Consider the following 27420-nt stretch of genomic DNA (forward strand, 5'->3'; position numbering starts at 1 on the left):
ACTCCTCTCAAAAAAAAAAAAAAAGGTGGAAAGTGATAGAGGATGCCCTTGCAAGGGCTGGGTCCCTGCATATACCTCAGTTTGTGCATGTGCGTGCGCGCGCGCACACACACACACACACACACACACACACACACGAATAAGCCTGTGTAGAAATTCAAACCTTAATGTCCACCTCCAAACTTAGAGTTTCAGAGAGCTTGTAATAAGTAGGTAGTGGTCAGGCCAGCTCATTTAGACAGACGGTGGCTACAAGACCCGGGACCAAAGCTCTGGGCACTCAGAGCCTGCAAAAGGATCCTCAGAAGGTTTTTGTTCTTTGCTTTGGATTGTTTTTTTTTTTTTTTGTTGTTGTTGTTGTTGTTGTTCTTGTTTTCTAAACTGATGATGACTTTTGAAGAAATCCCATTAGCTGAAAAGTAAGTATAGCAAATTCTAAACTTTTGGTTTCAAGCCCACAGCCCAGGTGCTGACGCTCAGAAAGGAAGTTTGAGGAAGGTCAAGCAACAGCTGGAAGGGAAATTGATGTATAATTACCATCTTTCTGCATCCTAGTCAGAGCCCTGGTGTGAAGCTCTCACTCATGAGGCTCTGCTGTATCGCTATGTGCTGTGGAGTAGAATTTGACCCGCATATGTATATGTATAAATAGCTGTCCCGCAGAACCATTTTCATGATAGTATATTTGAATGTATCGCCTTAAACGCACATAAATAAGTATGGGTCTTATAGGCTTATTTGCTTTTTATTTCCTCTCCCTGTCTTTAATATCTGCGTGTACATACATGTTTATACCAGTATTGCTCCTCAGACATTGTCCCTGGTCCCCTACCCCATTTTTTGTGAGACGGTCTCACTGGTCTGGAACTCACCAAGTAGGATAAATTGGCTGGGCAGTGAGACCCTAGGGATTGTTTGTCTTTGCCTCTTTCATCTTGGGGTTACAAGCACATGGCACCATGCCCAGCTGTTTAAACATGGGTTCTGGGGATTAAAGGCAGGTCTTGCTGTGAGGTGGGGGTGGGGTTCAGGAGGTAGAACCCAAGGCTTTGTCCGTACATGATAAGTACTCTCTACTGAACCACCCTTAGCTACATTCAGCATTTCTTGAATGCTCTCTCTACAGCTTGTGCCAGTGGTAGAGTGTAAGATCTTAATCTTCTACATCCTCCTCCTCAGCACAGTTAATAGATCACAGCACTGGTTAGACTTCAGCCTATTTAATTGTTCTCTTCCCTGTGCTAGGTTTTTGTTGTTGTTTTTTTCTCTCTGACAAATACTTGGGATAAACAAAAGGGAAGACTGTTTTTGGTTTTGTAGATTTCAGTCTGCTTGGCTTCTGGTTTTGTAGATTTCAGTCTGCTTGGCTTCTTCCGTTGTGTCGTCCTGAAGTGAGGCTGAGTATCATTGTGGGGGGGAGGGGTTATTTGGCAGGGGCTGCTTGTCTCATGGCAGAGAGGAAGCGGGGACACAGGAAGAGGCGGGGCCAGGCATACCTCCTGTGACTTCTTCCAGGCTATTCAACTCCTAAAATTTCTAGCACCTCTCACTGTAGTGGCGCCTCCTCGGGCCCGTTGCCACCTCAGCCTGTGGAGACATTCCACATTCCATAGTCAAGCCGTAACAGCCCAGGTTTGCACTTTTTTTAGGGGGGGATTTAGAGCCCAGGTTTGCACTTTTTTTAGGGGGGATTTAGATGCAAATATAAATGCATGTTTTTGTATGTATACATTTTATATGTATATATACCTATATATTTGAATTAAATTTACTATTCATTAACTAGTCTCTTTTTTGGCTGTGAGACTCATAACATGTTTAATATGTTTTGTTTTAGCTCTCATGTAGCCCAGGTCAGCCTCAGATTCTTTGTGCAGCTGAGGATGACCTTGAACTTCTTGATCCTTCTGCCTCAACTTCCCAAGTATTGGAATTACAGGTGTGTGCCATCATATCTGGTTTATGTGATTCTAGGATTCAAACTCAGGGCTTGTGCATGAAGCACTCCTCCAACTGAGCTACCCTACCCCTCCAGTCTAATGTGCCTTTCTGTCTATGGCTGTACCACTCTGTAAGTGCCCAGTCTCACATGTGCATCTTTTATCCTCCTGTGGCAGCTTGTAATGCCACAGTAGAAGCAGACCTGGATTTGATTGACAGTGCCGGCAAAGAGCTTGGTCTGCTGTTCGCTTTGTAGGTGTTTTCATTCTTGTTTTCCTCAGCAGCATAGTAGGGTAATACTCTCCATCTAATGGAGTATTCGTGGGAATTAAATGAGATGACCATGTACTTAGGTTAACTCAGCTCCGCACATATGGCTATTTCACAGAAATGTTAACAAAGAATTGCAATGAGTGGTCAGTCATGGAAGGAACCTCTTGGCAGAGAGTGTATTTTAGAAATTATTATTTGTAGATTTGGTGACAGCTTCCCAAATCAGAGTCTGGTAAATTTCATATAATGAGTAGTGAGTAGTGGACTCGGCGATAGTGTGCTAAGTCATGGGAAATTTTTCTTTTCCTTTTTGTTTTGTTTTTCGAGACAGGATTTCTCTGTGTTGCCCTTGGCTGTCCTGGACTTACTTTGAAGACCAAGCTGGCCTCAAACTTACAGAGATCTGCCTGCCTCTGCTTCCTAGAGAGCTGGAATTAACAGGCGTTTGCCACCATGCCCGGCTTAAGATAATCTTTAATGGCAGTAAACATGTTCTATTTTTAGCATGACCAGTCTTTGAATCTCTACCACTGCAATGCTAGTTATCTAATGCTGTCCTGTCCGGAAATGTACAGATTTGAATCTTAGAGCATGTTATGTATTTGAAGGAAATTAGATAGCTCAGAAATAATTTCTAATTGTCTCATACCTATGCTTGTAGAGGTCTAAGAGTAGAAACAACGCAACATTCAAAGCTGACGCTTGTGAGGTCACGTTACTAGTGTGCTCTTTGCTGCATTTGCTTACCGTGGCCGTTTCTCCTTCACTCCTGCAGGAGCTGACCAGTGCATTGGTGCATTTGAAACTGCACCTTTTCATCCAGATCTTCACACTTGCCTTCTTCCCCACGACAATATGGCTCTTTCTTCAGCTCTTGTCAGTCACGTCCATCAACGAGTGGCTGTTAAAAGGGTATGTTTAAACCTTTTGATGGAGTAGGTCTGCTGATACCAAAGTTTCTATGGCAACTATAAACAAAAGGGCTTGTGTGTTATTAGGAAAGGAGACTGCTTTTTAAACATTGTCTGTTAAAACAATAGGTTTTTAGCAGAGATTTAGGAGAGAATTGTTTAACAGAATCTTAAAGTAGACCCTGCGCTTAATTTAAGAATTGTAAGAGAGGGCTTAGGGAGATGGCTGAGTGATTCAGAGTGAGCATGCCTGTAACCTCAAGGTTGAGGGACAGAGAGGCAGGAGGATTGCCAGGGCTTGCTGCCCATCAGCTTAGAGCCATGTTCAGTGAGGGGCCCTGTCTCGACGGAGTCAGGGAGACTGAGGGAGTATTATACCTGATGTCCTCCTGTGGTCTCTGGGCCTGCACAAACACACCCCAACCTCCTTCACTAGAGGATTTCAGATCTGTCTGTGTGGGAATGTAAAGCTGCTGTCTTACCTTGGCTGTCTATATCTTTTCAAGCTTTAGATGATAATGACTGAGCATAACGTCTCTTTTTAAAAATGCATAATAAACGTATATGTGTGGGAGAGATAATTAGTTTTACACTTGTCCTATTTTATGTTGATACAGGTAATTTAACAGAGTTATGGGGATTTTTTCTTTCATGGTAAATGTTATGTTTAATGAAAAGAATTAACAATTGAAACATTAACTAGAATAGTTTAACACTAACCTCACTTCAGCATGTTATAGCTGCTAAAACACCAGCCACAGAGGTTGCCCTCTGACCCTACCACTGCCATACTGTGTGACTGCCAGTAAAACTATTTCATAGCTTAGACCTGCTTTTCTCTGTATAAAATGAGGAAAACCATACTTTAACCATACTTAATGATGTCTGCATCAGATGTTTCCACCTATGGCATAAGTTCTTTGTTACCTGTTTAGCCCTACTATGTGCCAGGGATTATTTTAAATGTTGGAGAAAGAACAGCAAACAAAAGTGGCCACGTGCTAGTGCGTTCGCCCAGCAGGGAGACTCGGAGTCGGTTGGCAACAGTCAGTAGGTTGGGCAAAGTAAAAAAGAGTGGTGTCAGGGGAACGTGGCGCAGTGGGTTGGGTGGCCAGGCTGCTGGTAAACTGTTTCTCCCAGAGTTCTTGGGGATAATTTTCTCTGCACTGAAAAGAGTGTACTGGGCAGTGATGCAGAAACAAGCCTGGAGTGCTATAGGTTCAGGAAAGCAACCCATTGCGCATGTCCTGACTGGTGGAAAGACAGTAGGACTTGGAGGTGGAAGGACACAGGAGCTGGCTGTGCAGTCTCATCACTGTAGTGCAGTGTTGAGACCTCCTTCTGGGAGCTGCAGGAAGTTGGCTGGAGTGAGGGAGGCCCGTGGTATGAGTCCCGTTTGCACTGAAATCTTCTGCTGCAATGGATAATAGAGGTGCTTGAGAGGAAACTGGGGAAACAAGGATGGAGGTTAGTGAATGTGGGAGAGCAGCAGAGAAGTGTGTGGGGTAGCCTTGGTTATAGAGTCGAGTTTTCAGTCCTCTCTGTTGGAGGGCTGTGTCAGTCACCTGGAGATGAAGGCTTCTCTGCTGAGCTAGGGGACTCTGATGGCCTAGGAGCAGAGAAGGGAGATCAGGAACGTACTTTTCACCATACTGTGCTTCCGAGAAAGAGCACTGCCTCTCCCTAGGAGAGGTAAAATACCGCATGATACGATGATGTCATTTCAGAGCAATGATGTGCTCCTGTGTCCTAAGATTTTGGAAGTGCTGAGCATCTGCTGTGCATAGGGCATGTAAGGAGTCGGAACATGTTGTTTTATTTTTCTTCAGGAAATTCCCAATCCGATTGAATACATACAACGTATGTTTGCTATTTATGTGTGCTTCTGTGTATTGTATGTCTATCTATCCATCTGTCTGTCTGTATGCATGATAAATGAGAGTACATATCAGTTAAAACCCAACAGCATTTGTGTATGTCTAGAGTAAAGGGCTCCAAAATGATACGTTAGTGAGAGACACAAAATTACTTGAGGGTCAGGTCAGCAGAGTTGAAATACTGGGCTGAAGAATCTGTGCCTTGAAGCTGTATATGAGAGAGAGCTCACAGAGAAGTGCCAAGCCAAGAGCATTAGCTACTAAAATGTGATCATCAGAAAGTGCATTCCAATAACATGGTGATATTTTATGAGGAGAGTAGCACCTGTCACCTGTGTGCTAAATAGAACAGGTGGTCTCCTCATGTCCACCCCAGGGTGTTAAAGGAGCCCAAACTTGCTCTCCCTCATTTAGGTAAATCTCTTCTCAAATCCCTTTGTTCTTCCTTGGCCTCCTGAGTTTGAATAGAAACACTGCTGTGTTTGTGTTCTATTTTGCTCTTCCTTTGCTTCGATAAACACCATGACCAGTAGCAACTTGGAGAGGAAAGGGTTAATTTTATCTTATACTTCCAGGTAGCAGTCTATCACTGAGGAGAGTCAAGGCAGGAGCTGAAGCAGAGGCCAAGGAGGAATGCTGGTTACTGGCTTGCGCTCTGATTGACCTTTCTTCCATGACCCAGGCCCATTTGCCTGCCTATGGTGGCGCTGCCCACGTGGGCTAGGTTCTGCATCAGTCAGTAATCAAGAAAATGCCTCACACACAGTGCTATATGCCATCCTAATTGAGGCATTTCTTCAGCTATTTTTTCCTAGGTGACTTTAGTTTGTGTCAAATTGACAACAAAAACTAAGTCTAGTTAGCTTGAGGAGTACAAACCACCTCAGAATCATGGTAGAATACAAGTAAGGCACAGAGTGGAGGTAGAGCCACTCAGCAGTGTGTGAGCGTCCAGACGTGGGGGAGAAGCTTCTCATTAGGGTGGTCTACAGAGTGAGTCCAGGAGGGCTATACAGAGTGAGTACAGCCAGGGCTATGCAGAGAAACCCTGCTTCAAAAAAACCAACCAACCAACCAACCAAACAAACAAACCAGAACAAAGAAACTATTTTAAATGTTCTGCTGCACAGCACCAGGGAGACTGAGGTAGGAGGAGAGGGAGGTTTAGCTTATCCTGGGTTATAGAGTAAGTTTAAGGCTAGACCAAGTCTCAAACATCAAACAAAAACAGAACAAATCTTCCCAGATCCCCTTGTTTTTTATTTATCTTGTGACAGGTCTCAATATGTTTCTCAGGCTGCCCTTGAACACCTGGGCCTCTCTTCACTGTGTCTGTGCCCACTATGTCCTCTCTGAACTTCGCTCCTGGTTAGAACATATTCTCAAATGCTGAGGATTGTATTCAGTTTTAGATGTTAGATTTGCTGCCCATAGTTCTGTTTGCCTGGCATGAAGTTTATTTTCTCTATCAACTGAGTGAATATGCTCACGATCATGACCATGGATGTATGAACATAATTCAAATTTAAAGTAGGTATTAGAAGCCAGGCACAGTGGTGCATGCCTTTGATGCCAGCATGTGGGAGGAAGAAGTAGGCGGATCTCTGTGAGTTCGAGGCCAGCCTGGTCTACACAGAAGTAGATACTAGAATTCACTACAGTCTGTGTGTAAACATGCATGCAAACAACCATCTAAAACACCTAAGTAAAATAAGTCTTTAGCCAGGTGTGGTGGTGCATGCTTTTCATCCCAGCACTCGGGAGGCAGAGGCAGGTGGATTGCTGTGAGTTCAAGGCCAGCCTGGTCTACAGAGTGGGTCCAGGACAGCCAGGGGCTTGTCACACAGAGAAACCCTGTCTCGGGGGGGGGGGGGGGTGGTGGTGAGAAGAATTCACTATGGCATCTGAATTTGAGATGTGTGTAACTTTACAACATGAGAATGTTGTTGAGGAGAGGGAAGTTGAGAACTGAAAACTGTAAACTTTTAGCAAATATTTTTGAGCTTTAGATGTCATCTTGAGGCTTGGGGAGAGCTTCTTTTGACATTTGTTGTGTTGCCCAGTTGTCTTTGACCTCATGATCCTTTCTGCCTCATCTTCCTATTAGCTGGGACCATAGGTGTGGACCACTGTATCAGTCCCTGCAGGTATCTGTGGCAGGAAGCCAAGATTAGGTCATCCAGTTTGAGTATCGTTCAGTGACTCCACTTAACATAGCCTAGTGGCTTCTTGAATCCCATATTCGAAGTTTGTTGTGTTTTGTTTTAATGAGACAGGGTCTTGTATATTGCTGGGATGGATTATAGGCATGTCTTATTTATTATTTGTATTATTATTTTGATTTTTTGAGACAGGGTTTCTCTGTATAGCCCTGCCTGTCTTGGAACTCACTCTGTTGACCAGGCTGGACTTGAATTCAGAGATCTGCCTGCCTCTGCTCAGAGCAAAGGCATGAATCACCATTTTATGTGGTTCTAAGGATAAAACCCAGGACACTGTGCATGTTAAAACAAGCACTCTGCCCACTGTACACAGTTTAAATAACTGAATAGAACCATCTAAGCCTACAGAAGGTACTGAGCACTCGGGGCCCACACATTTATCATATCCTCTAGACCACATTGTCCCGTATGTCTAAGCTTAACATCGGTAACACTGTTTTCTCTGTTCAGCTCTGCTCTTTTAGGACTGACTCGTGGAAATTACTCATAATCGGAAACAGAGAGCGATTTACAATAGGATTTTCTTTTCTTTTTCAGTTTGCAGACAGTAGGTTGCATGCCGCCCCCTGTGTCCTCTGCTGTGATTTTAACCAAGGCGGTTGGCGGAAATGAGGTGAGCTACGGGGATTACCTTATGTAAATGTGTGTGTGCTGTGCTTCAGTTTGGTTCAAGACTACACTTTGGACATAAAAGAATCACTGAAGAAAATTTATGTGAGCCATCTATGAAAAATGTGGTTGCTTGTGTGTATTAGGTCAGTGGTAAAGCTGGTGATGAGTGGACCTGGGATTTCACAGAGAAGAGCAAGGAACAGTAAAGGAATGGTGATGACCTTCCTATCTCAGTGGGAAGCTGGGGCATGAACTACAGAGTACTCCAATAGAGGAGCTCTTCCTAACAGACTCCAGGCTGGAGTCTTAGCTCAAAAAAAAAAAAATACACACACACACACACACACACACACACACACACACACATAATTGCTGGGAAAGATTTAGTGGCATATACAGATGATATCAGATTAGAAATCAGGCCACATTTCTAGGATGAGGTGGAAGCAATTACTTAGCTGTGGCAAAAAAATATGTTCGACTTTAGCCTCGGCTGTCTTCGGAAGCTGTTGCAGATGCTCCTTCCCTGGTTACAAGGCTCTGTCAAGTTACGCTGAGGCCCTTCCTTTTCCACTTGTTCTTCTCCCGTTCTCATCTGTGAAGAAAGTGCTCTCGGGAAACATATAGTAGGGTCTCCTACTATATCCCTAGTGTTCTGCTTCCTTTTATGATTTTGATCCACTTATTGTTTCTAAGAATACTTTACTGAATGCCTGCTACATATTCTTTTGAAAAACAGATTTGTTAAGCTCATTGCACAGGATAAACTATATCCATCATCTATCATTTATTAATCAATCATCTATCAGTCATCAGTCTATTATCTATGCACCTACTTATATTCTTATCAATCTACTGTCTATGTATGTATCATTTATCAATCTATCTTCTACTTCTATACTATCATCTAATTATATATCTATGATCTATGTGTCATTATCTACCTATTTACTTCTCTTATCAATCTGTATCTGTTACTAGCTGTCATTTAGTTACGTATCTATCTATCTATCTATCTATCTATCTATCTTTCTTCTATTTATCTACCACCTATCTGTCTGTCTGTCTGTCTGTCTGTCTCTCCTCCATGTCTGTGAAACTATCATTTAAAGTGAAGGCAAGCACTGTGGTTGCAAATTTTCTTCCATCCATGTTTCGCTTCTTGGAGTAGTAATAAAATGGAGTAGGAATGCTAACTTAAGCAGTTTCTATATGCCAAGTAGTTTTATTTGCCACAGTTTGATACATCTAATCTAGAGCCGGGGCAATTCAGCTAAGCATATTGTGTATCTCATTCTTTTGAATGCAGTTCCCTTAATAGGAATAGCTACTCTCAAGACAATGAGCACACTCATTACTCCTATGTCCATTTCGTGCTGTTCCAACAGGATACTGAGCCTGGGGAATTATGAAGAACAGGGATTTATTTCTCACAGTTGGGGAAGGAGGGAACTTTTAGTTGAGAGGTCTGCATCTGGTCAGGATTTCTTGCTGTCCCACCCCTTGGTGAAAGCTGAAGGGGAAGAGAGAGCTCCTGAGAAACAGCAGAACTCCATAGCCTTAAGCTCCCTTTTATTTAGAATTGATTTATTTTCCAACGTGGCTCTCACTAGGCCACACGTCCCAGTGCGATCACTCTGGAGCTTCTCAACCTTCCTAGTGCTGTGACTCTGTCATACAGCTCCTCATGGTGTGGCGATCCCAACCATAACGTTATTTTCGTTGCCGCTTCAGAGCTGTAATTCTGCTACTGTAGTGTAAGTGTGAATTATAGTGTAAATATATGTGCTTTCTAATGGCCTTAGACGATCCCAGTAAAAGGATCGGTTGACGTCCAAAGGGATGATGACCGAAGACCGAGAACCACTGCATTGGAGGTGACGTCTTGCCATGTTGCTCAGGCTGGCCCTGAGCTCACGGGCTGCAGTGATCCTCCTGCCTTAGCCTCCCCAACAGTTGTGACTGCAGACATGCCGCTGCATCTGGCATGGGGGACATACGTAAACCATAGCACCCTGAAAAGCCTCCTGTGTCCCTTTGACATTCTTTCTAGCACTCCTCTTGAAGACCCAGGCAACCTTGGATCTGTTTCTGTCCCTTTAGCCTAGTTTGCATATTCTGGAGCTTTATATGATGGAGCCATACATGATCTCTTTTTGCCGTTTGGTTTTCCCTGGCTTCTTTTGTTCATTGTAATTGTTTTGAAACATTCATTTTCTGTTCTTTAGGCTTCTCCCCCTGAGTGGTGTTCTGCAGCGGTACAGTTTGCTTAGCCACTCCTCCTTTCATAGACACGGACAGCTTCTAGTTTGGAGGGTTGAGCATTCACGCACACTTCTAGACTAGGCCATGCACTGCTATTTCTCTAGTGGAAAATGTGTTAGTGGAGTAGCTGGATCCTTTGAGGTTTCCTTGTTTTTGGACTAAGGGGGAATCATCTTTATGTAGTTTAATCTCCTGTTGATAGTTTCTGAAATGGACAGCTTCCAGCAATGGACAGAATTCTTTCTATATCACAAATGGATGTTTTCCGTTGAGAGAAATGTCTAAACAAACTTCCAGAGTGGTTGTATCATTATTTAAACTTATGTATTTTACATTTAAATCTATGTTTTGCAATCTCATTTTAACTTGATCTTGTCAGTTTAAAATTTTTGCCATTCTAATATATTCATAGTGTTATCATATTGTGGTTTTTGAGTAAATTTGCATATCCTAGTGACAAATAGTGTTGTATCTTTATTGTGCTTCTTCACCCTTTATCCAAATGTCTTCTTGGCTAAAATGCCTATTAAATCTTGTGCTCATTTTTTTAATTGAGTGGATTACTTTACTACGAGCACTGAGAATTTGGCGGGTCTGACAGAAAGCCCTTGGTCAGGTATATGCGTGGTCAGCATTGTCGCCGTTCTGTGGCTTGCCTTCTTAGCTTGACCAGTGTCCTTTGAGGTACATCATGGTAGTAAGGGTAGTACCGGGGTGCTCGGATTCAGCAGTGTTTTGAAGACATGGGATAGGCTAATGAACTGTATGTGCGACTCAAGAGAAAACGAGGAGTCAAGACTGATTCCAGAGGTGTGGACTCAGCAGTGGAAAGCATGGGGTTGCTCACACGCAGAATACCGCTGTGTAGGGTCATGTGTGGGGGAGTCTGGTCTGGGATGCGGGGTATGATGGGATCCCTAAAACTTCCTAAGTCTCCAGCGTCAGACCTTACATGTATTCAGATTTATTCCTTGCTCACGATACATGCTCTTTCTGAGTTAGCAGGGAAGTCTGGAGGGCCTGTTATCTGGTGGGAGCAACATGTGGACGGAGCACAGAGAATTTTCAGTAGCCATAGCATGGGGTTGGGTAGGGGAAGTGACATTAGAGGGTCACAGAGGGGATTCTCACTACTGAGTCTGGCAGAGATGCCTGGAATTCTAGGCGATAGTCACCATTTGGATACTGAGAACTGAACCTGGGTCTGTTCTGCCCAGTTCACAAACCCCAAAAGACCAGGAATAAACAGACTCCGCTGTAAATACATGAGGTTCTTTTTATTACAAATTACAAGCTGCAGCTTGGGTCCACATCCCTGACTGCCGAAGCGGTGAGAGCCGAGCGCTGTGCTCAGGTTAGTTGGGTGGTTTAAAGATTCTGGTCCATCCCAGCATGCCCAAGGCAGGGGCCATTCCTGCCTGGCAAGCATCTGTTGGTCAAAATGCTACATTTTGAATTGATTGGCTATAGGAAGGTCCCCAGACCACTAATGACCTGGTGTCCCTCCCTAGGGGATGGACCAGTTTCCTAGCAACTGTATCTCTAGTGGGTGGGGAAAGAATGCAGTGAGGTGGCTCTTCCCCTCAGGGCATTCCTGGACTTCTCCACCCACCTAGTTCAAGCCTTAATTAATAGCTGATTTTTAACCTTTTGGTCTCTCAGGACCTCTGTAAGAGCAATATGTACTCTTCCCGAGTTATTTATAGACCTTTTATTTTAAATGATTTCTAATAAAATTATTCTTGTTTTGTTTTTTTAAGACAGGGTTCCATTATTTAGCTGTCCTGGAACTCCCTGTGTAAAACTGGGCTGTCCTCGAATTCAGAGCTCTGCTTGCCTTTGTCTCCCTAGTGCTTAGGATTAAAGGTATGGACCATCACACCCAGGGAATTATTCCTTTTTTGAAGATTTTGTCACAGGCTGAAAGCGTTACTACATTCCTTTTAACTTACAACTTTTCCTCTGGCAACAAGGGATATTATCCATGTTGGAGTATTCTCTTCTGGAAGCCAGGGTCTGGGAAACTTGGTGACCACCAAAGCTGTCCTGACCCAGGGGCTTTTGGGTTCTTGTCTTGCAGACTGAAGAATGAAATTCAGAGATTGGAGAGGGTGACCTTTAGAAGAAAGTTTAAATATTCTTATATAGGAGCTTGAAGGAGGGAGAGAGGGATGAAGGGAAGTAGGGAAGGAGAGGGAGGGGGAGGGCTTCTGCACTTGTGCTCCACTATCTGTTTGGAGGTCACAGGACAACCTGTGGAATCAGTTTGTTGTGGGGATCAAACTCAGGTAATCAGGCTTAGAGGCAAGCACCTCTCCCCTCTGAGCCATTTCCTTTTACACATGTTTTAAAATGCTGTTTAGGGGTATAGTAGATTAATGGCTTAACTTTGTAGCATCTGAGTTTTAAATTGTCTTTATGTAAATGCTAAAAATATGGTTAAGACTCTTTTCATAACTGTTACTTATTTAGTCCAGTATTTTAAGTGCAGTTCCTCAGAACTACAAAATTGTAATGTACAACCAGTGAAAGTGGCATGTACACGCGTGCGTGTCCGTATGTTGTGTCTGTTTGAGACCACATGTGCATTTGTAGCTAGTTTTAAATAGTAGGAAAATCAATAAGGTTAATCGCATTGCAAAGTATGAGAAAATAAAAAATATATTTTATTATAACATAAAAGGCATATATATATATATATATTAGTTATATATAATTTATACTATAATTGCTGAAAAACATGTTCATTTACTTAGTTATATTTCTGTTTCAAGTGTAAAGGTCTGGGATAAAAAATTTTATCATCTCCCCCACCCCTGAAAGCCTCTCAAAGCCTTTAAATCTATGGTGCTTGATAAGAGACTCATTCTATTCAAATCTATGTTACTTAGGACTGAGAGTAACTGCTGTGGGAAGTCCTTTTATAGAAGAAATGTATCTTTTAAAAGTCTGCAAATTACTGCCCTATGTTTGGAGAGAGTTATGTGTCTTTCACATTGCTGTTGCAAAGACATGGTTCTTTCATCTATGCTAAGGCTTTCTCAAAACAAAGTAGCAGCTAAGGTAGCATTCAGGATGAGAGGTGCTACCTCCTCTTGCCTCAGTTTTTCTTCTTTTGGAAGCCTAGAAGGAGAATTGACCAAAGGGCATTCTCTAAACTGTAGAGTAGGTCCTGACTGCTGGAAGAAACTGCAGAGCTGTGTGACCACGACCTTGAGAGTCTAGTATTAAAACAAATGGGAGAGAAACGTAAGTAAGGATTCTGTCTTCAGATTTCTGAAAGGACAAGAGAATAGCAAAGTGAAGGGAAGAAAGAAAAAGGAAAGGAGAAAGCACCAGGAATCCCAGCAGATAAGGTCGGGGCAAAGTGAGAGGAGCGTCCCATCTGATGGCAAGTGCTAGAAGCATTATCCGGTCTAAGGCTGAGCCTGGTAATTGGAGCCACCACAGTAGGCCCTCCGCCTCAGAGGACTCTGCCTGTAGGCATTTAGATTTGCCTCTCATCCCCCACTGGCTGATAGAACAGTGAACTTGAGTTCTTGCCTCGGCCTGCTCTGTCGGGTTCCAGTGTCTGATGCTGGGCCTCGCTACTCTCTTTTCACGTATGAAATCAGTGGTGTATGAACTCGTACACACATTTCGTAGCATAACCATACCTCTGTGCCTATTGCCTGCTTCAGAAAGAGAATTAGGTGTTTAAGCCTAGTCAAGCTACCAGTTTTCACCTAAGAGTTTTCTCATCTTTACCACAGGGAACAAGCACGAGACTTTGGTCCGAGAGAGAAGTCGTCTTTTAGAGTCTGTAACAGAAGATCGCTTTGTGAGAAAAGGCAGAGCGAACTTGCTTAACTCAGGTTTTACCTGGCGGGGGGAGATTTCAGAAATGGGGACCCAAAGCCTCAGGAGCCTGCATTTCTGTTTCAAAGCAGGAAGCGTATAGTAATGGAGGGCATGACTGGGCTGAATAGTTACGGGGGCGTAAAAGGTCTGTCAGTCTGCTTTGTTCTGGTGTCCCTGTAAAAAGGCCTTTGCCTCTCTGCCCCCATGTGTGGAGTAGGAGGTGCTATCACATGAAGACTTCTGGGAAAGAAAGGAGAGGTCAGTGGGTAATCTCTGGTATTATGACCCACTAGCCAGAAAGAGGGAGGAAGAGGAGGCTAGACTTTGCTTCTGCCTCTGTCAGCTCAGGAACTGTTCTAAGGCAGCATGCTGAGGGGGCTTGCGTTCTGTGCTTCAGTCTGCTTGCCTTCGAGAGGACTCAAACCTCTAGCTCATTTTAGAAACTACACAGAAATAGAAAGAGTGAAATCATTTTAGGGGGACGTTTCTCATTAAATTTTTGCTTTCTTAGTGTGGAAAAGTCTCAAATACACACAGGTGTTGAGTCCCACTTAGGAAACTTGCCTGTGTTTGCTACTTGGAGGCATTAGGATTAAGACAGCATGCTCAAATGGAAACATCACTGAGGAGTTTTAATGATATAGTATTGATGAGGTAGACGGATTTTAGACTCCTTTGATAATAGACACTTGAACTCCAAATATACTTTAAAGAGACATTTTGATTTGCAGTATAGAAGTGTGTGCGTGGTTTCATCAATGGGGCTGGTGTCCAGAACTCTTTAAAGGACATTTAAGAATGCCCCTGAGTAAAGATCTTTATTATGTGTGGTGAACTTTTTAAGTCACAGGTGAAGGTCACAACTACCTTAGTGTATTTAAAAGAGGTTTTCTGACTGCTTGGAAAGCAAATGAAGCTCTCATTACCAACTTTAAACGTGCAGCTCAGAGCTTTTTGCTAGAGGTGAAAGGTCAAGATCATCACAGTCCAAATGGAGAAGGAAAGTTCAGTGTTTGGCTTATCAGGGAGGCATGAAGCACTTCAGGGTTATTTCGCATTATCAGTGGGGAGCTGGCTTTGCTAATCCAATGCATGAAGATAGCCTTCATTGAAACATTTATAAAGGCAGTCAGAGCAAATCTGCTCTACCCAGGGAGGGCCTGGTGGAGAGGGAAACCTGTCAGTCACTGTCTTCAGCAGTCACTTGTAGCCATCCTGGCTTTCTCCTTCGCTCACGGGGGTGGGGGCGGGGGGGTACCTATGCCTCCTTTGGTGGGCAGTGGGAAGAAAAGGCCATGAATGTTGCGCCCTCTTACAAAGCCGGCAACTGTGTAGCACTCAGCCCCCTGTACTCACCACAGTGGGGCCTAAACTTCCCTTAGATGAAGGGACAGCAACAACAAGGGGTTCTGTTTCTACTGCTCCCCTTTTCCTTTGTCAGTGCGCCTTCTGGCTTTGTTGCATTCTTAGCAGCACCAGAAAGAGCTGACTGGCTTTAATGTAGCTGTTGTAGATGGGGTTGAAATATGCTTCCTCAAGGTTCTTATCTACCTCAGACGTTTCTCACTTAATTCCAATGCCTTCTAGTTTATCTTCCATTCTCCACAGTGGGCAAAATAATTCTCTTCACGGCTGCTGGTCCCCAAGTCTGGTGGCCAAGACTCAGTTCTAAGTCTTTGATGCCAAGGTCACTCAGGCCCCTTCAGAGTCTTAGTTCTGTTTCCTGGTACTCTTCGCTGAATTTGTTCATTCATGTTATTGCTTTGATTCTTCGTGGTTAGCTCTTTTTTCACCCCAAGTGGAGTGGATTCCAGAGACCTGATCTTGAAAAAGTTCAAGCCGGCCAGATTCCTGCTTCTGAATCCTTCCCTCTAGAGCGCAAGCGTGTGGCCTGCTCTTTTGTGTGGCGCTGTGGTTAGGACTGTTCTCCTCTTGGGGAGGAGTAACCAGGTCCCGCTTTAGGTGTGTAGCCGTTACCCGTCCTGCTGTGCTTGAGCACGGCTTGCTCTGCCTTGGAGTCAAGCATGCTTTTCTTTCCTGCCTTTACCTTTGCTCATCTACTGGTTCCCCTAACCCTTCCCCTCTGACCCAGGCTTTATTCTTTCAAGGGCAATTATAATTCCATACAGATTTCACCGATGACCTACATGGCTCTGATTGGTTTGCAGCAGGAATGCTTGTAAAGAATGAGGGAACATTTAAGAAGGAACCAGCATTGTTCCCAGGATAGAGCCTTGTCACAGATGAAAGTCAGTTGGTGTTTTGAGTCATTGCCTTTCCTCCCTCCTTCTCTTTCTGAGTTCCTTTCCTTTCAGACCAGCTCTTGATAGGTGATCTGGATTTGCCTGGACCTCATTCTGCAGTTCAGCTGACGTTAAATTCGTGGTCCCCCTGTCTCAGCCTCTTCAGTGCTGAGATTATAGGACTGTGTCACTACGCCTAGCTCTTACTTTCCACATAATTTCGTTCTTATAAATTTACTCACCTAGTTGCTTTATTCATTAAAAATATATATTGGCTAGTTGCTGTATCTTTCTGTGTGTATTAAACCAAAGATCTTTGTAAAAGCTTTATAAGAGCTTCAGTTTAGTAAGCAATCTAAAATTGATAAATATTAAATTACTAATACAAGATAATTAGTATTTTAAATAGATTTACAGGATAGTGGTTGATCAAATACATTTAATAAATTGGATAACTCCAGTTAATTATTAGCATGTTAGCTTCTTCTTGGATTTTTTTTTTTTTTTTTTTTTTTTTTTGTAACCTAGAATATTTATGTCAGCTATATAAGATAACATCTTCAGGGAAGAAAAAGGCATGGGAACCCAAATCACTACCTGGAAGATTGTTTTTAGAATTTTGAACCAAAAGGACTGAATGAAAAACAAGGCATTTCCCGTACTCTAGCACCCAGAAAGCCATCCTGACACCATCCCGGAAAGAAGCCAAAGCATACAGGTGCCCGTCTTCTGCCAACATTAGACATTTGCCTCTAGTCTAACTCTCCTGTATATCGCAGCATCAGCATGAGTCCTGTCACCAACGTGTCACGTGAGGATTTAGTGTGCTTAGTGACCGTGTCAAACTTCAGCCTCTTTTCTAAGGCCGGCTCTTGGATCCATTACTGATTTTGAAGAAATGCTAGTCTAAATAACGAAACACTTACACTTGGTCTCTTAACCAGTCTTATATGACTCATGTCCACATTTTGTGTGTGTCTTCTTTATCCTTTTTTTTTTCCTTTTTTTCAAGACAAGGTTTCTCTGTGTAGTGCAGGCTGTCCTAGAACTCTCTTTGTAGACTGAGCTTGCCTTGAACAGAGATCCACCTGCTTCTGCCTCCTGAGTGCTGGGATTTGGTATTAATGGTGTGTGCCACCACTACCAGGCTGAAGTTTTTACTGTTGAAAATGAGCTTTTTGTCAGTATTTTACTGTCTTGGAGGATTACAGAAATATGAAGAAATTAAACATGAAAAGTCAGCTTTTTTCTTTTGCCCTCATCCTTAGCTAGCTTGTGGCCTTGGTCATTAATTGTAGCTGTTTATACTTTAATTCATTGTCTATATGAATTTAAGGCTTCCTAAGCAGGCATCTTTTACTTAAAGGGGCTTAGCATGTGGCTGTTATTATGAAGTACAGAAATTGTCGGGTCTTGCTTGCTCTTTGCTGCAGTCTTTTAGACCTGCTTGCTTTCTGCAGATACCAAGTTGTGTGCAATAAGTATCTAATGAGAGCATCTAGTGAAAAGGGTGCAGTGAGATCCTCAAGATCACTCGTGTTCAAGAACACTTGCATCCAAACTAATGGTCATAATATGTGGAGAGCACTCACTGAGCTGTGTGTGTAAATGGTCATAATATGTGGAGAGCACTCACTGAGCTGTGTTTGACCAAGTGCCAGACCTGGTCTTGAATTTGTATACCATGATTAGAATCCAGTGGTTTTTAAATATATTCCACCTGTAGAAGCTGAATTCCCCCCAAATAAAACTACTCTGTGTCTTTCACTTGGCCCCCTTCCTTTACTCCTCTCTCTCTCCTCCCTGTGTGTTGGAAAAGATGAAGAATATATACTCACTGGCTCCCTTTTGTGCATCACAGGGTGGCGAGCCCTGTGCTGCAGGGGAAGCTGCTGTCCGTGCTGTGCATGAGTCGTCGGCTTTGATCCTCTGCGTAGACTTCCACATCGGACCATGGTGGGGATGCTCAGCTTCCTGTCACAGCCATTTCCTGTGGTGCTGGCTACTTGGAGAACACTGTCCTTTTAAATTTGTGTTCAGTCTCCTTAGCTTGCATGGTCCTCCGTCAGCAACCTCCTCACTCCCTCATTTCTAGGTGTTGAGGGTCGTGCCATCAGTCACGGCTAGTTCCCTCTAAGTTTTCACTACTGCTGTCAGAAGCAATCTTTCACCACACTCATCCTTAATCAGATTTTTTTCCTATTTATTTAGATGCCAATTTGTGAGTTTTCTTTGCAGAGACTACTTTCCTTTTTATTCCTTAAAGCAGCGTGAGAATATTTATAATAAAAGCAGCAAAGCAAGTCTGAGGGAGTTAGCTAGTGACTCTGTTTCCTCCTATGCTTGTGACGGCCTCACACATCTATTTGGACAATGATGAAGTCCCTGACATCTAAGTGATTCCAAGACCATGTGTTCTCCGTCTGTCACAATGGTGTTTCCATGAGTTCACTGCAGCAAAACAAAGAAGGGGTGGATCAGCCAGGGGATAGAATCGAATAATGTCGCAGTCATATTTTCTCATTTGTGAAAATTCACTTTAGAGAGCCTACTGTGGGAATGATTCCGTTTGCGATCAGAAGTATCTCTCATTTGCCAATTTTCTCATATGGGCCTTGAGGTAATGTTACTGCACAGTTCAGTCTAATTAAAGTTATGTTCACTCTGACACACACTCTCAACTAGGCATCCTAAGAAACTGTATGAGGGGAACTATATCTATAGGTTACAGCTACCAGTTAGTGCTTAACTTCATTACGACTTAGCTTTAAAATGTTTCTTGACAGGTGTGACCCTCCTTAGCAAGAACAAGGGACTGATATGCCTTCACTTTCATTTCAGTTTGCAGTAAGTTCTTTATCAAAATAGCTCATCACAAATACTCATTGCAGAACTGACAAGATTGCCTAGTGGTGAAGGCATTTGCCACCAAGCCTGACAACCTGTCAATCCCCCAACCCACGTGGTGGGATTAGAAAACTGACCTGCAAGTTATTTTCTGAATGCCACGTGCCCACTGTGATATGTTGTGTCCACGTAGATCTGCACACATCCACGCAAAATAAATGTCATAAAAACTAAAGGTATTACACACACAGTGGCTTTGCATAAGTGCGTTTTTGAAACTTTTGTATGTAGCGTGTGTGCCCAGAGCGGGCACAGCAAGGGCCTGTGTGGTGGGCACTGCAGGAGATGGCTGCAGTTGAAGTGGCTCTCATTGCCACTGGCAGCGAGTGCTGGCCACTGGCAGCGAAATCCCTGTGCTACTGTTTATTTTGTTTTTCTGAGACAGGGTCTCTGTGAAGCCTTGGCTGTCTTGGACTTGCTCCGTAGATCAGGCTGGCCTCAAACTCAGAGCTCTACCTGCCTCTGCCTTCTTGAGTGCTGGACTAAAGGAGTGTGCCACCACTACCCCGCAGAATCCCTGTATTCTGCAGAACACTCTTTAAAGTCGACACTGCTTGTCCCGTTTTACAGATGAGAAAGTACACACAAAAAACCACCAAGATATTTGCTCGGGGTTGTAGAATGCAAGCCTGACAGGGCCTGAGTGGAAACCCTGGCTAGCTCTTCAGCGTCACCACCTTTGGCTCACATTGCCTTGTCTGTAGCCAGCTGGAGGATAGGCGGTGACGAACACAAAGCTCACACGTGCCTTAATGCCTGGGCCACCTTCTAAGAAAAATAAAGGTTGGCCTGAGAGTAGACCAACAAGCCCGTAACTTGTTAAAAATGACTGTGGCGGGTAGCCTTCTTCCTTCAGGAAGTACTTCCTATCTCTTTTCCAAGGTCTTCTGGTCTTTCCTACATCCAAGACATCTTTAGCATAGCATACTGCGAAGTCCTGTGTGTCTCACTGAAGCTTTAAGTTGATGGAGGAAATGGTTTCCCATCCACAGTTTATGCTGTAACTGATGTGTAGAGGCACAGTGTTTCTTCAGACACTTGGATATTTGTTCACATTAGTGAGTACTTAGAAGATTACCAAAAAAAACCAAAAAACCAAAAAGTACAAAAACTCTAGCCCTATAAGCATCTCAATTTAAGCATGTGTATTAGTCAACCTTTTTTTTTTTTTTTTTTTTTGGCTGTGATAAAGCACTATGGCCAAGGCGACTTATAAAAGAGTTTAGTTTGGTTTATGGTTCCAGAAAGTTAAGAGTTCACCTTGAAGGGAAGTCATGGCAGCAGCCAGGCATGGCCGCAGGAAGTTGAGAGCTTCCATCTTCCAATGCAAACACCACGCCGAGAGCAAACGACATGGGGAGAGACTGTAAAGCTCATCCCCAGTGATATACTTCCTCCAGCAAGGCTCTCCTCAAAAGTATTTCAGGCTCCTCTTCTCCCCAAACAGCACCACCAACTAGGGACCAGGTGTTCAAATGTGGGAGGGGCATGTCTCATTCAAGCCACCACTCAATGGATGATTAAGGCAGTAATTCATTTCCAGTCACTCTTTGCCTGATGTCGAACTTTTACAGAAAATTCAGGACACACACTTGGAAGGCTTCACTTGCTTATACCTGTTCTGCTTTGTCTCCACACAGGTAACCATAGCCTTCTGGCAGAAACCCCCGTAAGTGTTAGCCTTGTGCCTACAAGGAAATAGTGCTTTGAGTGGAAGAGAGTGAAAGATCTCTATAGCAGACTCAGCCATGAAAAAGACATGAATAACTTCTCTGGTGTTAGCTGTGCATTTTCAGATCCAGCAAGGGATGGAAAAACATGCAGAGCAATTTTAGCTGTTGGATCCCCGTTTGCCTTCTTCCCTTTGTGACTTTGAATGATGTTAAACCATCTACTTACATAAACATCTTCTATGGAAAAATGATTTGCACATTAGAAAACTAGCAGATCTGCACTCCTCACAAAGAATGAAGCGTCTCAGTTAGGGTTGCTCTTAGGTTTACCATTGCTGTGATGAAACACCATGACCAAGAACAACTCAGGAGGAAAGGCCTTATTTCAAATTGGGCCAGAACCTGGAGGCAGGAGCTAGTGCAGAGGCCACCGGGTGCTACTTACTGGCTTGCTCTTTAGGGCTTGCTCAGCCTGACCCCCTGGTGATACGCCCCCCCCTCGCCACCTGCGCCCCCAAGGCTGGGCACAGAAGTCCCACCTACTGTCTCCTCTACCCAGCCATTGGCTCTTCAGCCTCTGTTAACCAACCAGAGGTAACTGGGTAGTTATTTTTACACAACTTTGAGACCGGAGATTCCTCAATAGCAATGACAATACCAGGATCTGTTAGCATTCAGCTCACTGCGGGTTCCTCATTTAACAATGGAATATGCAGACACACCTGAAGACAGTGTGAATGAAGGTCGCCTCTACCCCCTCCTAATGCTGCAACCCTTTAACACAGGTCCTCCTGTTGGGCTGTTCCCAGCCATAAAATTACATTTGTTGCTACCTCGTAACTGTAATTTTGCTGCTGTTACGAATTGTCATGTAAATATCTTGTGTGAATTGTAATGTAGTGGTCTTAGGGCACTCCTCTGTAAAAGTCATTTGACCCCAAAGGGGTCACAGCCCACAGATTGAGAATGGCTGTGCTAGTGGGAGAGAGAGGGGAAGGCAGCCTCTGTCTCAGGAATTCTGCTCCTACAGGATGAGATATCAACTGTTATAAATGGTGTCTGAAATTCCAGGAAGACATCACACTTTTTTTTTTCTTTAAAGATTGTTTAAATAAAGGGGAAAAAATAAATGCCGTGTTAGAACTCTGTTGCTATGTACCTACCTCCCCTCTGAGTTTATTACAGTCATTACATTATATGAAATATCCCCCCCCGTGTGTGTATAGTGCTTAATACAGTCTTGTCAGATGATTAATTTAACATTGTGAACACACGTTGCAAATTACAAAACATTGTTAAGTTATTGCCATCGCTATTAGAAGACTGGCTTATAAAGTAATAGCAACTGGGGAGTCTATTGGATGGAGTTAATTGGCAATAAATTAATCATTGCTCTCTAGACAGCTTATCTGAATGACCTGCACTTTCTAATTGAATATTGCATTGTCTTATTGGCTGCTATGTTATTACTTCAAAGATTAGGAATTCAGTGTACTATTTTTCCTGTTGGTGTAGAAAATCATGTTTGGGTTTTTTTTTTTTTTAATGAGGATAAGCTGAAGAAAAATTTACTATTCTTTCTTCTTGATTAAGCTGGGTCACAGGATTCTTTTCATTTCCTAAACGTGAGAAGAAAGAAGTACAGTTACTTAATTTTGTTTTGTTTTGTTTTGCTTTTTGAGACAGTTTCTCTGTGTAGCCCTGGCTGTCCTGGAACTCACTTTGTAGACTAGGCTGGCCTCGAACTCAGAGATCCGCCTGCCTCTGCCTCCCAAGTGCTGAGATTAAAGGTGTGCGCCACCACACGCACCTCATTTACCTGATTTTTAAAAACTGTCTTTATTAACATTTTTTATTTTAGTGTGTGTGTGTGTGTGTGTGTGTGTGTGTGTGTGTGTGTACCCCTTGCACGTAGGAGGTACCGTCAAGGGGGTGAGGGGGAGTTGAGGATGCAGGTGGATTCTTGGAACTGGAGCAACAGGCGGTTGTGGGTTCCCTGATGAAGATGCTAGGAAGCAGCTCCTGCCCCACAGAGGTGCAGCAAGTGCTCTTTACCGCTGAGCCATGTCTCTCCAGGCCTGGAGCCTTTGCTTTTCCGTTTTGTATTTTTTAAATGTACTTTTAAGCCAGGAATGGTCACTTCTAGTTGGAATCCTAGTGCTCTGGGAGTGAGGCAGTGTGGGCATTCTGAATGCCAGGTCTGCACTAGAAAGTATGTGCTCCTGAATATGTTTACCATATTCTCTCTCCTCCTCCTTTCCACCCTTGGCTTTTCTCTGTTCTGGCAGCTTGGATTTTCAAATCTTATTTCATCCATGACATGTATGTTTCTGGGTGTGCCTCGCATGCACAGATGCACATGTACCGCAGTGCATATGTGGAGGTCAGAGATCAGTTTTCAAGAGTCAGTTCTCTCTGCTGTGGCTTGTGTGTCAGATCAGGCTTATGCATGTTTTTGTACACAGAGCTGTCTTCCTGGCTCTTTAGCCTTTTCGTTTTCTCCACTAACAAGCTAGAAGGATTCTGCATGGTCCTTGGTACCTTTGTTGCTGCCGTCACCCTTACTGTCACTGCAGTGTCTTCCTCTGGTTATAACCATTTTTCAGACCAAAGTGAAGCATCTGAAATTTCCAAGCGCTGATCCTAGACTTCTGCTCACTACCCTCCCTGGAGAGGGTTTTTCTGGGTAGCTGTGGATGTCCTGGAACTCACTCTGTAGAACAGGCTTGCCTTGAACTCGCAGAGATCCGCCTGCCTCTGCCTCCTGAGTGCTGGGATAAAGGCATGTCAGATTCAAGAAGCTGCCATGGTGTGCAGCCTGCTAGAGCTGTGGTACCTCTGACGGCTTTCTAGGAGACACTGTACAGTGGGTGTTCCACGGTTCACCAGGACATCCCTTAGCACGCTGCCACACAGCACCAACCTTCTAGGAGGCCTCAGTCTGTCCTGCTCTGCCCTGCTGTTGTGGGAACAGGGTTGCTGCCAAGGCTCCCTGCTGTTGTCTTGCCCCAGTTAGGACTTTCACAACTTCCTGTTAGGTGACCACTGTTTTTAAAGGAATGCTGTGAAGTTCTCCCAAAACGAATCAGCAGAGCTTTGTTTGTTTTCTGCAGTGAGATGGCTGGTCAGCCAAGGGAACTGAAGCTTTTAAAACTCACAAATGTAGCCTGAGTGCTGTGGATCACGCCCGTAATCCCAGCACTTAGGGAGGCAGAGGCAGGCAGGTCACTGTGAGTTCAAGGCCAGACTGGTCTAGATGGCAAGTCCAGGACAGCCAAGGCTACATAGAGAATGCCTGTCTTGAAAAACATAACAAAAACAAAAACTCACAGATGTCAAGTGGCTGGGAAGATGGCTCCATGGTTAGTGCTGGCCATGCAAGCATGAGGACAGTTCAGATCCCCGGAATCCATTTAAATGTTGAGTAGGTTTGGTGACCACCTGTAATCCCAGCACTGGATAGGTGGGAACACAGGATCCCCAAGCAAAGCTGGCTGCCAGGCTAGAACATATCCGTGAGCTGTGAATTCAGCTGAGCGACCTGCTTCACTGGTAAGGTGGGAAGTGATAGGAAGACACCCACTGGGGACTGCCGACATCAACCCTGGGTTTCCACGTGTGCATCTGCCCCTCATACACATGTGTGCACACATATGAACATGTGCACACACATGCACACCTCCCACCCCTAAAAGAAAATCTTGAGACAGTCAAATGAAACCATAAATTCCTGGGAGATCTGGACAATAGAATAGAACCAACAGGATATTGACTTAGTTATATTAATTTTCATTCATTTCGTTTTCCTCTGTGTATTTTTTCCTCTCAGTGGGTCAAGAAATGGGAACAAGATGGTAGATAGAGTCTTGGGGAATTCAGATCATGTTTCAGCTTGTGTTCGATATGAAACTCTAAACAAATGGAAACCATTAACTCACTTGAGGATCTACCTAAATTATAAGTTCTTACCCAAAGAAATAAAAGAAATTTTCTTTATGGTAAGAAAATAAGTTACCTGTGCTTGTCCCCCTTTTTTTTCCTTCTGAGACAAGGTATCTCTGTAGACTTTGCTGTCCTGGACTTGCTTGTAGACGAGGCTGGCCTGGAACGCAGGAAGATCCACTTGCCTGTGCCTCCGGAGTGCTGGAATCACAGGTGTGCGCCACTGCACACAGCCCCTGAGTTCAGCTTTGAAACTGAGTGTCCTGTCTGGTTGACTCAGTTTAGGATTTCTAAATTTAGCTGTCCATACAACACACACCTGTAATCCAGGCACTTGGGAGACAAAGCAGGAGGACCAGGAGTTCAAGGCCAGCCTAGGCTGTAAATGAAATCCGGTCTTAGAACAAACACATATATATTTCTTCATTGTTATTCACCAACTCACTCTTTGTTTTGAACTATGATGATCTGATACCAGTAATACATTTGTTTTCCTTGGTGTTTAGAATCTCTTTACCATCGGGCATGGTGATATATGCCTTTAATCTCAGCACTCAGGAGGCAGAGGCAGGCAGATCTCTGAGTTTGAGGATAGCCTGATCTACAGAGCAAGTTCCAGGACAGCCAGAAAAACCCTCAAAAAAAGAAAAAAGAAAAAAAAAAGAAAAAGAAAAGCAAGCAAGAAAGAAAAAACAAACACACACAAAAACAAAATCATAAAAACAAAACAACAACAACAAAACAGAAAATAAAGACGCTTTTCACCTGTAACAGTAGGTTGTATTTGGCTGAATATCCTAGTCACTGTTTTGTTACGATGGGGGTTAGCATGGGTAGCACTATGATAAAATAGGGAATGGAGTTCACAGTAAAAGGCAGTGATGGTTGAAGTCCTCCATCTTAGTTTCATCACTATTACCAGGAAGAGTTAGAGCATGAAATGGGAATTTTTCCTCACACTAGTCCCAGCATGAGTATTTTGGGTATTTTGACAGTCTGGTCAGTTTACTGTCACCGTTCAAGAGCAATATGAATATCATGCTGCATATAATTTCAGATATTGCCAAAATTTGCAATCATATATTAGAAATAGATGAAATGTGATTTTAGGATAAAGTGTCAGAATTCTTATCAAACATTTATCCTACTTGATTTATATTCCGTTTGTGGGACAAATGGAAAATTCTTTTCTCTTTCCTCTGACTGTATAGATTTTAGGGCTTGAATAATAATAATCCCTAAACAGGTATTAAGATATTCATGGTAATTTGTCGCCTTGGGGAAAATATTGATGACTCCATGACCACAAAAATAACATTTTTATCCTTGGCTTTAAATTGTTCAGCCTGCATTGCTTCTCACTCTTTATTTCCTCGGAGGCATCTCAAAGAAAGAAACCCACTTTATAAAACCTTTTCAGGAGGTTGGTGGCCCAGGTTCTTTGGAAAAAAGGGAAGTGAGTCACAGTTAAAATAAATAAATAGGCCAGGGAGTTGCCTTAATGGGAGGCATGTGACGGTGTTTGCAGATCTCAGACATTGTCCCACAATTTTGGTGTCAGCCTTCAGCTGACAATTAAGAATCTTTGTTTTATCAGTCATCACCCAGCCCTAACAGATGGGTGAAAAATTAATCTGATTTGTATTTTCCCTACAACTTTCTCCTACACAGTACAATAGCCAATGATTAACATTCAGTGGATTTGCAGCAATGATTGATGGGCCTTAACGGCTGCTCTATACATCCCTTTAAAACCATGCCCAGGGTGAATCTGGAGGACTGAGGTACTCCAGAAGACCTATAGAAATCTGAAGTCGATTTTGTTACTCTCCTTGACTCAGGAAGGAATTTGCTAATAATTGTCATTTTTTCCCTGCCAGGACCCTCCTTGCCTGGACCCTCCCTGCCTGGTGTCATTTTTTGAGCTCTCTGGGGAGGAGATTAGTCTGAAACAACAAAGTAGCCAGATGTCTGGTTCTGAGAGAGTCCCAGAGGCCAGGCTACAGTAGGCAACAGAAACCGCATGGGGCTGAAGATCAAAGATACCTGCGCATTACTTATGGGCACATAGTGTGTGTTGTTCCTATTATTAACAGTCGGAGAAAATTTGTTTTCCTAATTAACCCTTTTGTTGGAATAACCTTAAATTTTAGTGAGTTTATTTCTGTTTGGATCATTTTTTTTTTTTGTGTGTGTGTGTGTAGCTAGTTAGGAGAAGTTTACCATCCAAAACAGAACAAAAGAAAACAAACAAACCTGAAGTGAAAAGAGCACATGGTTCGTTTAACTCTCTCAGCTCTTTTTCTTAGCCCCAATCGACAAGCCATGAGGAGGGCAGCATAGTCGGGAGCTGAAATGTAAACCGGGGGAGGGGAGAGAGGGGGGCGCTACCTCGCTTAGGTGTGCACAGGGCTGTTTTTCACCCCTGCATCCTTGCTTGTAAAGGACTGTTTGAATCTGTTTTTTGAAACTGTTTTTGAGTCGGGTATGAGAGCACAGCTTCCTGGTTTTTAAATGAATTCAGAATAAATCTCAGAGGTGTTTAACTCTGCCCCTTCTTAATCGGAGACTCTCTCTTCCCTTTGGTATTACTGATACTTGCTGAGAAATCTTATCATCCTTTATCTGTTTGCGTTACACTTGAGATTTTTTTTAGTCATAAAAATTTGGGACATACCAATACATTTGCTATTTAGATCATTTGTAATTCTAGG

At 43.3% G+C, this 27420-nt stretch overlaps 1 protein-coding gene across 12 annotated transcripts in view; it reads left to right on the top strand.

The window, feature by feature from the left end:
* Nucleotides 1-27420, top strand: part of Slc10a7 (solute carrier family 10 member 7) — a 210100-nt gene that overhangs the window by 11661 nt on the left and 171019 nt on the right. For 6 of the 12 annotated variants that reach the window (XM_021645308.2, XM_021645309.2, XM_060393198.1 and 3 more), the window contains exons 3-4: nucleotides 2990-3126; nucleotides 7762-7837. In XM_021645308.2, coding sequence (XP_021500983.1) covers nucleotides 2990-3126; nucleotides 7762-7837 — 213 coding nt within the window. The other 6 variants (XM_060393200.1, XM_060393202.1, XM_060393196.1 and 3 more) reach the window with 6 other exon arrangements.

This window comes from Meriones unguiculatus, chromosome 10 (assembly GCF_030254825.1).
Source record: "Meriones unguiculatus strain TT.TT164.6M chromosome 10, Bangor_MerUng_6.1, whole genome shotgun sequence".
Taxonomy (NCBI): Eukaryota; Metazoa; Chordata; class Mammalia; order Rodentia; family Muridae; genus Meriones; species Meriones unguiculatus.